Source organism: Cetorhinus maximus, chromosome 11 (assembly GCF_964194155.1).
Source record: "Cetorhinus maximus chromosome 11, sCetMax3.hap1.1, whole genome shotgun sequence".
In the NCBI taxonomy this organism is placed as follows: domain Eukaryota; kingdom Metazoa; phylum Chordata; class Chondrichthyes; order Lamniformes; family Cetorhinidae; genus Cetorhinus; species Cetorhinus maximus.
This window is the reverse complement of record NC_135889.1, coordinates 28,345,711-28,358,823: the sequence shown is the minus strand read 5'-3', so window position 1 is coordinate 28,358,823 and position 13,113 is coordinate 28,345,711. Positions and strand designations below refer to the sequence as shown.

Sequence of the window (13,113 nt, the reverse complement as noted above, 5' to 3'; positions counted from 1 at the left end):
GTGCCACTGTAAATGAGAGAATACCCATAAAGTGATAAGAATGTGGAAGTAGCTATCACAAGAAGTAGGTGAGCGAATAGCATCGATGCATTTGATGAGAGGCTAGATAAACAGACGGGACAGAAAATAACAGTAGGATATGTTGATAAGATTAGATGAAGGGGGGTCAGAGGAGGCTCTGTGCAGAAATTTTTTTCTGTCCTGTTTATATACTATAGACTCAATGCAATTCTATGTAAGAAAAAGCCAGTTATCTTTGCATAACATCAGAATGATCAATCCATATTGTAGAATACATTTTCTTGATTTTTTGGAGTAGTCAAATGTTGCCAATGATTCAGGTTAGAAAAAAAATGTACTAAAAAGAATGTGCTGGTGTCATCCATTCAATAGGAAAAGTAAATCCTGCTGCTGGTTCTTCATAACTCACTCACAGTTTCATCACAGCATGTTCCCGGAAGTGAGGTGAGAGTGACTGCCCTTGACATCAAACAGCCCTAGCAAAACGGAAGTCAGTAGGAATCAGGGGAAAAACTCTCCGCTGGCTGGAGTCATACCTAGCACAAAGGAAGCTGGTTGTGGTTGTTGGAGGTCAATCATCTCAGTCCCAGGACATCACTGCAGGGGTTCCTTAGGGTAGCATCCTAGGCCCAACCATCTTCAGCTGCTTCATAAGTGACCTTCCCTCCATCATACAGTCAGAAGTGGGGATGTTCGCTGACGATTGCACAATGTTCGCAACTCCCCAGATACTGAAGCAGTCCATGTCCAAATGCAGCAATATCCAGGCTTGGGCTGACAAGTGGCAAGTAACATCTATGCCACACAAGTGACAGGTAATGACCATCTCCAACAAGAGAGAATTTAGCCAATGCCCCATGACATTCAATGGCATTACCATCATTGAAATACCCCACTATCAACATCCTGTGGGTCACCATTGACCATTGAAAGTGAACTGGACTAGCCGTATAAATACTGTGGCTACAAGAGCAGGGTTCTGTGCCATATTGTCCGCTCAGGCCACTGAACACGCCCAACGCCAGCAGGCACGGAAAATCCCGGCCTCTGACTTTCCGTCTCTGAGCATGAGTATACTATTTCGTGATTATGATATATTTAAAGAGTGGTTGCCCTGATAGTGTCATGGCAGGTGTGTTGCCTGTCTATTACTTAAAGGATCCCATTTTCATGATCTGGGATGGGGGTTAGTAGTGAGTGGAATTCCACTCTACCGCACCACATTTCCACCAGCATGATAGCAGCCTAGAATCTGTTCCATTTAATCCGTAATATTTTTCTTCTGTTAGGCGTTATTGTTTCCCAACAATATTCAATATAATTTGTAAATTAAGAGACAGATTATTTGTCAAGTCCATTCATCCAAAACTCTATTGCCCTTATCCTAGCTCATACTAAGTCCCCATTCACCCATCACCCATATACTTGTTGACTAACATTGACAGCTGAACCAGCAACATCAATTTTAAGATGCTCATCCATCTGTCCAAGTACCTCCACAGCCTTACCCCTTCCTATCTTGTAACTTCCTCTAGCTCCACAAGCTTTCAAGATCTCTGTGCTGCTCCAATTCCTGAATGAATGTGCCCTTGCACATTCCTAATTTTCATTGCACCACTATTGACAGAGAGGCACTCAATCGTGGCAAAAAATCCTGGAAATGGCTGAAATTTCTAAGTCCCACCCCAAACTCGACATTACCCATCTTCGCGAGGGTGGAGGAGGCATCAGTCTGGGGTTCACACATGGGCGATTTGCAGAGGCAGCTGGCCATTTCAGTCACCAACTGCCTCCGCTGAAGTGGGATTTTGGTAGGAAGGAATCTGAAGCCCGGAGTGTGAAGATTAGACCAATTAAGAAGAGGTTTCAACTTGGCGGGTTAGTTTGGATAACCAGGGTACTCCTTTGGACAGGTACCCCTTTGGAAATGGTCCTGGGACCCCTTTTAGTGAGGTAAGGCACTAGTTGGGGATTTTAAAAGTGAACATGAATGTGCACTTTTTATGCACAAATGCGTTGGAACTATCCAGCTGTCAAAGAACTGTTGAAAAAATGTCACACTGTCAAAGTTATCAAGGAAGTGTTAGAGGATACTAGATGACTTGGCATGGAGGGTAAGGGCAAAGGTGGGGGGCATGATTTGGCACTAAGTTGGCATGGGGGAATGAGGAGCCATTGGAGTGGGTAAAGGGGCATGGGTTGGCATTGGGAGTTTGAGGGGCCATGGGAGTGGGTAGAGGAGCATGAGTTGGCATAGGGGGTATGAGGAGACATGGAGGGTGGATAGAGGAGTATGGGTTGGCATGGGGGCATGGGTTTGCATCGGGGAAGATGGTGAACATGGGTTGGCATGGATCGGGCATAGAGAGTGTGTGGGGGTGAGGGGGGGTGAGGTGTGAGGGCTCGTGGGATTTGTTTTATTGTTCTTTTTAAAAATTTATTTCAACATTGTCGGAGCACTGAGGCAGCCTGCCTCCATACCCGGCACATTCTTTCTGGGGTCACCCTGCCAGACTCCTATTTCAGCCCGCACCCCCCACCTCCTGGCCTGACCCAAAAATCCAACCTGTAGTGGGCATTTTCAAAGGTCGAGTTTGTCAAGCTGGTAAATCCACCAACTCTGCTCACATGACCCTGGGACGAAAATCTGGGCCTATGTCTTCAGCTGTCTAGGCCCTGAACTCTGGAATTCCCTCCCCAAACCTCTCTCCTTCTACTTCTCTCCCCTCCTTTAAGAAGCTTGTTAAAATCTGCCTCTTTGACCAAGCTTTTGGAGTCACCTGTCCAAGTATGTCAACCTGGGTTTGGGACAAATCTTGTTTCGTAAACTTCCTGTGAAACATCTTGGGATATTTTACTACGCAAATGCAAGTTATTGTTGGTGTTGATATTTCTCTCACATCTCTTTAACCTCCAGCATTAATATATTCAAAAAGGTTTAATTTGCTGGGTAGTTAGGTCAGAATAGTAGACCCAAAAAAAACACAAACTGTAGACCAATGAGGGTTTCATTGCCCTTGTTTCATGACAAAGAAAAAGTTATCAAGATTTCTACGTTAAAGGCGAACTTTAAAGAGATGAAAATGAAAGGAAAACCAATCAACTGAGTTTGTTTAAAAAAAACAGCAATTATCCTTCTCTATATACATAAAACCCCAAGCAGAAAATATAGCACATTATTCAGCTCTGGTTAGCTATTATAATCACAGGCCCACTCAGGTCATGCAGTTAATATTAACCTAATATTATCAATAATAATATTGTTAATTACAGTAATAAAATGTTATTAAACACTTCCAAGGTGTAAAATAACTAGGCACATCAGCAAAGGTGGGAGAAGAGTTAGGGGACTGGCCAAATAGAAGGTCAAAGGTTCTGAAGACTTAGCTGAAAGCTGTGGAAAACAAAGATGGAAAGAATTAGGATACAGGGCTAAGACAGCTAATGGCTGTGACACTGATGGTAGACTGGAAGGAGGGGAGTATGTAAAGGAGGGCAGAGTTGGAAGAACAGAAGGTATGTGCCAGAACATAAAGCTGCAGGACATTGTAAAGATAGAGAAGACAAAGCTATGAGGAAAATGTATGGACGTTAGAAAAATGAGTGGACCATTCAGTTCCTTGAGCCTGCTCCGTCATGCACCTCAATCTGCAATCTGCACCCCATCTAAATTTTCCCACCTTTGATACATATCCCTTGATATCCTTGCTTAACAAAAACTATCAAACTCAGTTTTAAAATTTTCAGTGGACCACAGTCTCAACAGCTTTTTGATGGAGAAGGCTTGAGGTTTCCTTTATACTTTGTGAGAAGAAATGCTTTTGACATCACTTCTGATTAGCCTAACTCTTAATTTTAATCTAAAATTATCTCCCCTTCTGGATTCCCACACCAGAGGAAATAGTTTCTCTCTATCTCCCCTACAAGTCCTTTAATCATTTTAAAGCCTCAAATTAAATCACCCCTTAATCTTCTATACTCAAGGGAATACAATTTGAGTCCATGTAGTCTTCCTTCACAATAATCCTTTTAGCCCTGATATGATTCTGATGACTCTGAACTGCAGCTTATCCATAGCCAATACATCTTCTATGAGCTGAATGCAATACTTCAGATGTGGTCTAACCAGAGCTTTCTGCAGCTGTACTTCCACCCCTCTGTATTACAGTCTTCTTAAAGTAAAAGCTAACATTCCATTAACTTTTCATTATTTTTTAATCATTTACATTATAGAGAGAGAGAGAGAGAGAGACCCTTAAATCATTCTGTGGATGCCCTCACATTGAATTCTAACTGCCACAGTTTTGCCCACTCACCTAATCATCAATGTCACTTCTAAATTATTAGCTTCCCTCTAAACTAATTACTAACCATCTAACTTGGTTTCATCAGAAACTTGAATGTAAAGCTCTCTATTCTTTTATTCATGTAATTTGTAAATATAGTGAAAAGTTGAAGCCCCAGTACTGATCTCTGGGGAACATCACTAGTCACATTCTGCCAATTTGAGTGATCTACTCTCTCTTCCTCTGACCTTCTAATAAATTCCTGTCAATAACTTGCGTTAAATTCCATTTGGTTCCATTTGTCCTTTCACCCTCCTTGTCATTTACTATCCAATTTTAAGAATATCTTAAACATTAGTTAATAAGAACAAATTTTAAGAGATGTTCTGAAGGTTGGGGAGCCAACAAAGTTTGTTCAGGACAGGGGTGATAGTGGAGTGGGACTCAGTATCAAAAAAGGTGCCATACTTTTGAAACCTCCAGATTCGACTATTTAAATGCTCTCTTGGCCAAATCCCCATCTTTCATCCTTCATGAACTTCAGCTCATCTAAAACTCTGTGGCTTGCATCCTGACTCTCTCCACTTCCCAATCACTCATCACTCTTAAGCTAACCGACCTATTTTGGCTCCTGAACCAATAAAGCATCAAAATTAAAATTCTCATCCTTGATTTCAAATCCCTGCATGACCTCAGCCCTTCCACTTCTCTGTAATCTCCTCCATCCCTATAACTCCACATGTCTGCCTTGCTCCAATTCCAGCCTCTTGAACATACCAATTTCCTTCACCTCTCCATTAGTAGCCATGCCTTCAGTTGTATAGGACTGAAGCTACGAATTCCTTCCTTTAAGAAGTTCCTTAAAACCCACCTCCTCGACCAGCCATTTTGTCACCTGTTCACAGAATCACACAGTGCAGAAGAGGCCCTTCGGCCCATCGAGTCTGCACCAACACGTGAGAAACACGTGACCTATTTATCTAATCCCATTTACCAGCACTTGGCCCATAGCCTTGTTCTAATTTTTTTATACTTTCATGGGATGTGGGCATCGCTGGGTAGGCCAGCATTTATTGCCCATCCCTAATTGCCCTGGAGAAGGTGGTGATATGCCACCTTGTTGAAGTGCTGCAGTCCATGTGGTGTCGGTACGCCCACACTGCTGTTAGGGAGGGAATTCCAGGATTTTAACCCAGTGACAGTGAAGGAACAGCGATATATTTCTAAGTCAGATGGTATGTGGCTTGAAGGGGAACTTGCAGGGGGTGTGTTCCCATGCATCTGCTGCCCTAGTCCTTCTAAGTGGTAGAGGTTGCAGGTTTGAAAGGTGCTGTCAAAGGAGACTTGGCGAGTTGCTGCAGTGCATCTTGTAGATGGTACATACTGCAGCCAGTGAGCATCTGTGGTGGAGTGAGTGGATGTTGATGGTGGTGGATGGGGTTTCAATCAAGCGGGCTGTTTTGTCCTGGATGATGTCAAGCATCTTGAGTTTTGTTGGATCTGCACTCATCCAGGCAAGTGGAGAGCATTCTATCACACTCCCGACTTATGTGGACAGGCTTAGGAATGTCTGGAGGTGAGTTACTCCCTGCAGAATTCCCAGCCTCTGTCCTGCTCCGGTAGCCACAGTATTTATATGGCTGTTCCAGTTCAGTTTCTGATGGTAACCCCCAGGATGATGATACTGGGGGAGGAATACCTCAATCAAACCTCCATTATCTTCTCAGGAAGTTCATTCCAGGCTCCAACCCCTTCTGGGTGAAAACAATTTTCCACACATCACTTTACTCCCTTTGCCAATTATTTTGAAACTGTGCCCTCTAGTTCTTGATGTTCTCTTGAGTGGGAACAATTTCTCACTACTTACCCTCTCCATAACCCTCAGAATCTTGAATGCCTCTATCAAGTCTCCTCTCAGCCTTCCTTTTTCCAAGGAAAACAGCCCCAATCTCTCTAATCTATTCTCATAGCCACAGTTCTTTATCCCTGGAAACATGTTTGTGAATCTAAAGTGAGAAGTGGGAAAGGGTTGGGGGAATGTGATTTTATGAAATTCTAAATATGCAGTCAACTTCCTGTATAGTCATGACATTTGGTAATAATCAAATCTCTCGCTTTAGAAAACAGAATTCATGTGTTGCAGTTTGAAAGAATATTTATTACAAACTCCCAAGTGCAGTCCACCAGTGAGAGCAGACATTTTGTTGCTATTATACAATATCTAGGGATTTCATATGATCTCAATGACCACAATTCTTTCATTTTTTTCCAGTTGTACCACAAGAAGTGAACAGGAGAGACATTGTCTTCCTTATCGATGGATCAGTTTATGTTGGAAATGTTAATTTTATTCATATCCGTGAATTCATCGCAAGATTAATTGAGACTTTGGACATTGGAAGTGACAGAGTTCAAGTAGCTGTGGCACAGTACAGCGATGATGTAAAAACAGAATCCTACCTAAACAGCTATTCAACAAAAGCTGATCTCCTGTCTCATGTGAGAGGGCTCAAAGTGAAAGGTGGCAGAACAGTTAACACTGGGGCAGCACTGAACTATGTCCTTCAAAACCACTTTACCAAATCTGCAGGAAGTAGGAAAGAGGAAGGTGTTCCTCAGATATTGATGCTGCTCACTGGTGGAAGGTCCAGAGATGATATCAAATCGTCAGCAGATGCCCTGAAGCGGGCTGCTGTAATGACCTTTTCTGTGGGAGCCAGGAAAGCAGACCCAGCCCAGTTAAACGAAATTTCAAGTGACCCCAGTTTAGTCTTCAATGTAAAGGAATTCCGCTTTCTTTCAGATGTACAGAATCAGGTGTTGGCACCGTTATTAGTGCTGCCTGCTTTACAACATGCTACTGAAGAGCCAATTGTTACCACTAAGGAAGGTATTTCAATTAATTTTCCTGTGTGCACTGCACTGATTACTGCCTTGGTAATAATGTTAATACCCTTAAAATATTTTCATATGAGATTATTTGATGCATAATAATTCAAAATATCTCCTATATGTTTTTATGCAGATATAGTGTGCAACTGATTTCTAGGGCCAAGTTGCATGAAACCTTTGCTTGCCCTACTATTGGTACATTTTAGTGCTGCTCCTCCTATTGTTTTCACACCTTTTGAAAAAAGCATTTGCACTTCATCATCAGCTCTTCAAATGAATCATACTTTTGACCTCTTGAAATTAGTGCTCATTTCCTGCACTGCTGACCTATCAACTAACATGCCATTCAGAGCTCATAGGTCCCAAGAAAAGCCTCAGACCATAAAGAACATGTCAGTGTTGAACAATCAAAATGCTTTAAGTTTTCAGTATTTTAAGGTGTTGATTTATATGTTCATAATAGCTGAGCAGGGCATTGGGACCTTTCTGCGCCTGTGGGATGGGGAAGTGGGTGAGGAGGTAAAGGGTAAGGGGGTGGGGAGTTAAACTCGAGAATATCATTGTGATAGAAGAAGTCCAGCAATTGAATTTTTGAAAAATTGAGAAATTATCTCATCCTTTTCAGAACTACCCATACAGAAACAAGAAGAAATAAACAAGGAAAATACTGGAAATAGTTGTCAGACAGCATCTGGGGAAGGAGGTACATAGCTAATATTTCAAATCTGTGATCTTTCATCAGAACGGGAAACATTGGGGAGAATTTTCTCCCCGTCGAGCGGGCTGGGTGGGAGCGGGTGCAGGCGGGCGCACAGCCGATCGCCGCCTGCGATTGGCTGCATGCTGCCATTTTATGTGGGTGGGCCAATTAAGGCCCAGAAGCGCTTAGCGTTACCTGTGCGGGCAGGGGGAGGAGGGAGAGACAGGGCCTGCGCTCTTCCGCGCGCACAGAAATCTCCCTGAGGCATGGAGTTGCCTCAGGGAGATGAATTTCATCATGAATAATGGAACAAAAGAATAAAAAAATTATTCAGACATATGCCCTCATGTGACAGTGTCACATGAGCTGAGACATGTTTATGAATTTCAATAAAAAGTTTTATTTAAGTTATAAGCGCTTCATGAAACTTCATCCCGCCCGTGGATGAGGTTTCATGATAAATGCGAAGGCTGCCTGGGCTCTTCACCTGCCCGCCAACCTTAAGGTTGGACGGGCAGCCCTGACAACTACTTTAATTGGGTTATTAGCGGCCTTAACAGGCTTTTGACAGTACGGCGGGTGCACAGTCGACTCCGGTGTGCGCCCGCCGAACGGAAGATCAGAATGACACCTAGTGACATCGGGACGCACGCCCAATGTCTCCGCGGGTCAATTTACGTGTCGGCGAGTAGGCCCCGCCTCCGCACGCAGAGTAGAAGATCTGGCCATTATAGTCAGAACAACAGAAGTGAGGAGAGAACAACAGGGAAGGTCTGTGATAGGGTGGAAAGCCGGAGAAATTGCGGCAAAAGAACTGGGGTTTGATGTTGGGAGTGGTATCAGACCCGCAATTCAACTACTGAATCGTAGGAATTATTGCACAGAAAGTGGCTACTCAGCCCATTATCCCTGTAAAGGTGCTAGATCTTCAACTGAAGCTATCTACTCTAATTCTGTTTCCCTGCTTTTACCCTCATATCCTTTTATATTCTTCCATTTGAAATACATATACAATTTTCTTTTAAATAATGTTACTCATAACCTCATTAGTTGCTGATGCAAAAGCATTTGTATTAGGTAAAGCAGACATGAATCTCTTAGAGGGGGAGATTGGAGAAATTATAATAAATAGTAGGTAATACAGAGCAACAATGTAGGGCTGGAGGAGGCTCCAGAGCTATTATGGAACAAATACATGTAAACATTTCTTAATAAGAATGAGGGTCTTAATCTACAGTCTTGAGCAACCGGGAGTTAGTCGAGTTCAAACAAGACAAGGACAATAGTTGAACAGAACTTAATGTGGGACAGGATGTGGTTCAGTTACAGTTTATACAAGGTGGGGTGTGGGAGGCCAGCAAGCAGCATGTTGAAAAATATCAAACTGGGATATGTACATGGATTGTGGCAGCAATGGAAGTGAGATAAAATCAGAGATGGCCAGTAATTTGAAAGGCAAAAGTTCGATAATGGACTGGATGTAATGTTTGAAATCGCCTCAGATCCTCAATACTGTGTAGCTTTTGTGTTTCGTCAGAGAACAGCTGAGATAGGATGTTGGTGTAAGGTTGTGGTGGGAACCAAACTGGGTGATTACTTGGTTGACAATGTGAAGGTGCAGAAAGTATTGGTTCATCTCTAACTTAACCTTGGAAAGGCAGATAGCACAAAGACAGTTGTGGAATCAATTGAGTTCAAGGGAATTTTCTTGATCTGCATGTTTCTTGCCCAATGAAAAAGGAGGCAAAGCTGGATTTCGCCCTGGGAATGGAGAGGGTAAAGTGGTGAATGTCAGAGTCATGGAGTGTCTCAAGAATAGTGATCATCATATTGTAAAATTTAGATTAATTATGGAAAAGGAAAAGGAGCAATCTAGAATGGAGGAGGCCTTATTTCAGCAAACTTAAAAGTCTGGCCTCAGTAAATTGAAGTCAAAGACTGGAATGCAGAAATGGATTGGAGCAATGAAAGAGGAGATGGTTCAGGTAAAATCTAAGTACATTCCCAAAAGGGGGAAAATGAGGGCAAGAGCTCCTTGGATAGCAGAAAACAGCTGTATGGCAGATGACAGTTTGATAACCCAAAGTGGAAATATGGAAAACGAGTGAAAAAGACAATAAAGAGAAGAAAGAAACAGCACAAGAATAAACTAGCAACCGCCACAAAAGGAAATTCCAAGGGTTTCTATAGTCATAATAAAAATAAAGGGGTTGTCAGAGGAGTAGGGATCAAATGTGCCCTAAAATTGTAATCAATTGGTGGAGGCTGAAAGCATGGCTGAGATAATAGATGAGTACTTTGCATCTGTGTTTACCAAGAAAGAGGACTTTGCAAAAGCTATGTTAAGTGAGGAGGTTATTAGGATAGTGGATGAAATAAAAATGTGTGAGCAGGAGGTTGCTAGGAGTACTAGCAGTATTTAAAGTTGGTAAGTCATCTGGCCAGATAGGATGAATCCTAAGGGAAGTAAGGGTAGAAATTGCAGAGGTGCTGACCTCAATCTTCAATCCTCCTCAAATATAGGGCTATTACCAATGGACTGGAGGAATCCAAATGTTACATGTTTGTTCAAAAAGAGGGGATGGATAAATCTGGCATTTGTAGGCAAGCCAGTTTAACATTAGTAGTGGGGTAACTTTTAGGAACAATAATCGGGAGAAAATTAACAGCCACCTCAACAAACATGGACAAATAAAGGAGAACCAGTGCAGATTTGCTAAGGGTAATTAGTGCTTGACTGACTTGATTGAGTTTTTAGAGGGTTGTTGTGTATGTGGGCTTTCAAAAAGCATTTGATAAAGTACCACATATTAAGCTTGTGAGCAAAATTGAAGTCCATGGGATAAAGGGGATATTAGAAGCATGGATACAATATTGGCTAAGGGATAGAAAACAGAGCTGTGGTGAATGGTTGATTCTCAGGCCTGAGAGAGGTATAGAGTGGAGTTCCCCAGGTTTCAGTGTTAGCAATAATTTTTTTTTATATATAAGTTAATAACTTGGACTTATGGGTACAGGTTACAATTTCAAATTTTGCAGATGACCCAAAACTTGGAATTATAATGCACAGCAAGGAAGAGGACATGGGTAGCTTTGTGGAATGGCCAGACACATGCCAAATAAAATTAAGTGCAGAAAAGCATGAGTAGGAAGAATATGGTGCAACAATATGGTCTAAATGGTACAATTTTAAAAGGCCCAGCCCCCGCTCGCTGAGGCATAAAATGACGTCGGGCGTGTGTCCCGACGTCACCACGCATCACTCAGATTTTCAGTTCGGCAGCCGCGCAGCCGAGCTGTCAAAGGCCTATTAAGGCCTGTTAAAAAGCAATTAAGGCAATCAGCTGAGCTGTCCAATCTTAAGGTTGGTGGGCAGGTGAAGAGACCAGGCGGCCTTTGCATTTTTCATGGAACCTCATCCGCGGGCGGGATGAAGTTTAATGAATGAATTAAAATTTTCAGAAAAATTTTTATTAAAATTAACGCACATGTCCCAGCTCATGTGACAGTTTCACATGAGGGGACGTCATAAAAAATTTTTCAACACTTTATTAAACTGTTTAAACTTAAAACTAATCTGCGCAAAAGAGTGCACTACCGGCTCAGGCAACCACTCCCCTCCCCCCACCCCGCCTGCACAGGAAGCCCACAGCCGGAAGGCGCGCCCTTCACACTGGGTGGGCATTAATTGGCCACGTAAAATGGTGACGCCCAGCCGATTGGGGGCACTGATTGGCTACGCCCCCACCCATGCCTGCCCTCGCATAACCCCCCCGATGGGGAGAAAATTCTCCCCCATGGGTTGGAATTGCCCACTGACTGGAGAGCCAGCAAGAATCACACATTGCCTCCTTTCGCGAAGGCCCACTTCATTAAGTGCCAGTCCGGCATTTAACTGGGCAGTGGCAGCCCTTCTCTGGGATCAAGAACCTTGGAGATGGAAGTTCCACTCATTGACATCTGCCAGAGACCAACAGCTGTGCATTGCTCAGCAGCTTCACCAGGGAGGAGGTGGCTGTTGCCAGAACTACACTCATACGAGGCCCAGGATAGCTGAGGGAACTAGGCTATTAGGTGAATGATGATGGGAGAGGGTTCACACAGTGAGGACCACCAGGGGAGGGGCAGGAAAGGGGTCGGAGCAAATGTAGCTCTCAGTAGGCCCGCCCCTCCTTGATACCGGGTCCATTGAGCAAGTGCTGAGGGCCTTTGAATGAGGGATACCCACCCCCTGCACCCACCCCAGTAGCCCAATAGCAACCCCAACAGGGTTTGCTTTTTGGTATCCCTGCAGGGCTAGTCCCTGCCTGTCACTGCAGCAGCAGGATGAGGCCCGTAAGTGGGCATTAATTGCCCACATAAGGGCCTCAATTGGAGGCGGGGTGGGAAAGCCATGAGTTCCCACTGCGCACTTAATCGGGGCAGAGGCAGGAAGGCAACAGGGTCTCCACTCATCACCCTCTGCTCAAATAAATGCCCTCTCGCCATAGGGGAGGACATTAAACTCCACCCATGTTTCCAATGGTGATTAGGTCAAAACCATTTGTTTGTATTTGAGCCACTAATTCATTTATTTTATGGTGAATGCTTTCCATATTCAGATAAGGAGCCTTTGGGCCTGATTTTCAAATGCTGCTGAGATCGGAACCCAATGTGAGTGTGATTTAAAGATTATGGTCCCAGAGGTCATCTCAGGATCCCAACGCCTCCCGACACATTTTGAAGGTCTGGCAGTGGAGATGGAAATGAGGAACCTGCTTGCTGACAATTAACAGCCCATTAAGCTGCTTTAGGAGCTTGATAATGGACCAGGAGTTTGGCACTGCAATTTTTAAAGGTGATTTTGGCGAACCAGAACCATTAATGCACAGTGGTCAGGTTGGCTGCAGGGTGACAGAATTCTTTTAATGCTTAAAATCATCAACCCTCAGGTATCCTGAACTGGATTGTTCATAGTAGCTCACTTTCCCTGGTGGCCCTCTATTTCATGGCTTTATGCTCTGCCCTCTAAGGAGGTCCTGCTCTTTTTGGCAGCGGCAGGCCTCAAAATGGCTGCCACCTGCCATTGCCACTGGCACCAGGGAAGGAGATCCTGCCTTCTTGGTGCCAGTAATAGGGTGCTGAGTTCACCTCCTGCTCAATAGGGCATTTACATTTAAAAATAGCATTGCCTGAGTGATGCAGTTGAGGTGCAGGGACGGGATCCAGAATTCA

At 43.6% G+C, this 13,113-nt stretch overlaps 1 protein-coding gene across 9 annotated transcripts in view; it reads left to right on the top strand.

Moving 5' to 3' along the window:
- The window catches only part of LOC144686458 (collagen alpha-3(VI) chain-like), a 243,199-nt gene that overhangs the window by 135,247 nt on the left and 94,839 nt on the right, over positions 1–13,113 (top strand). For 7 of the 9 annotated variants that reach the window (XM_078551700.1, XM_078551703.1, XM_078551698.1 and 4 more), the window contains 2 exons: positions 6,580–7,197; positions 7,825–7,902. In XM_078551700.1, the coding sequence (XP_078407826.1) occupies positions 6,580–7,197; positions 7,825–7,902 (696 nt within the window). The remainder of the gene's footprint in view (positions 1–6,579; positions 7,198–7,824; positions 7,903–13,113) is intronic. The other 2 variants (XM_078551702.1, XM_078551699.1) reach the window with 1 other exon arrangement.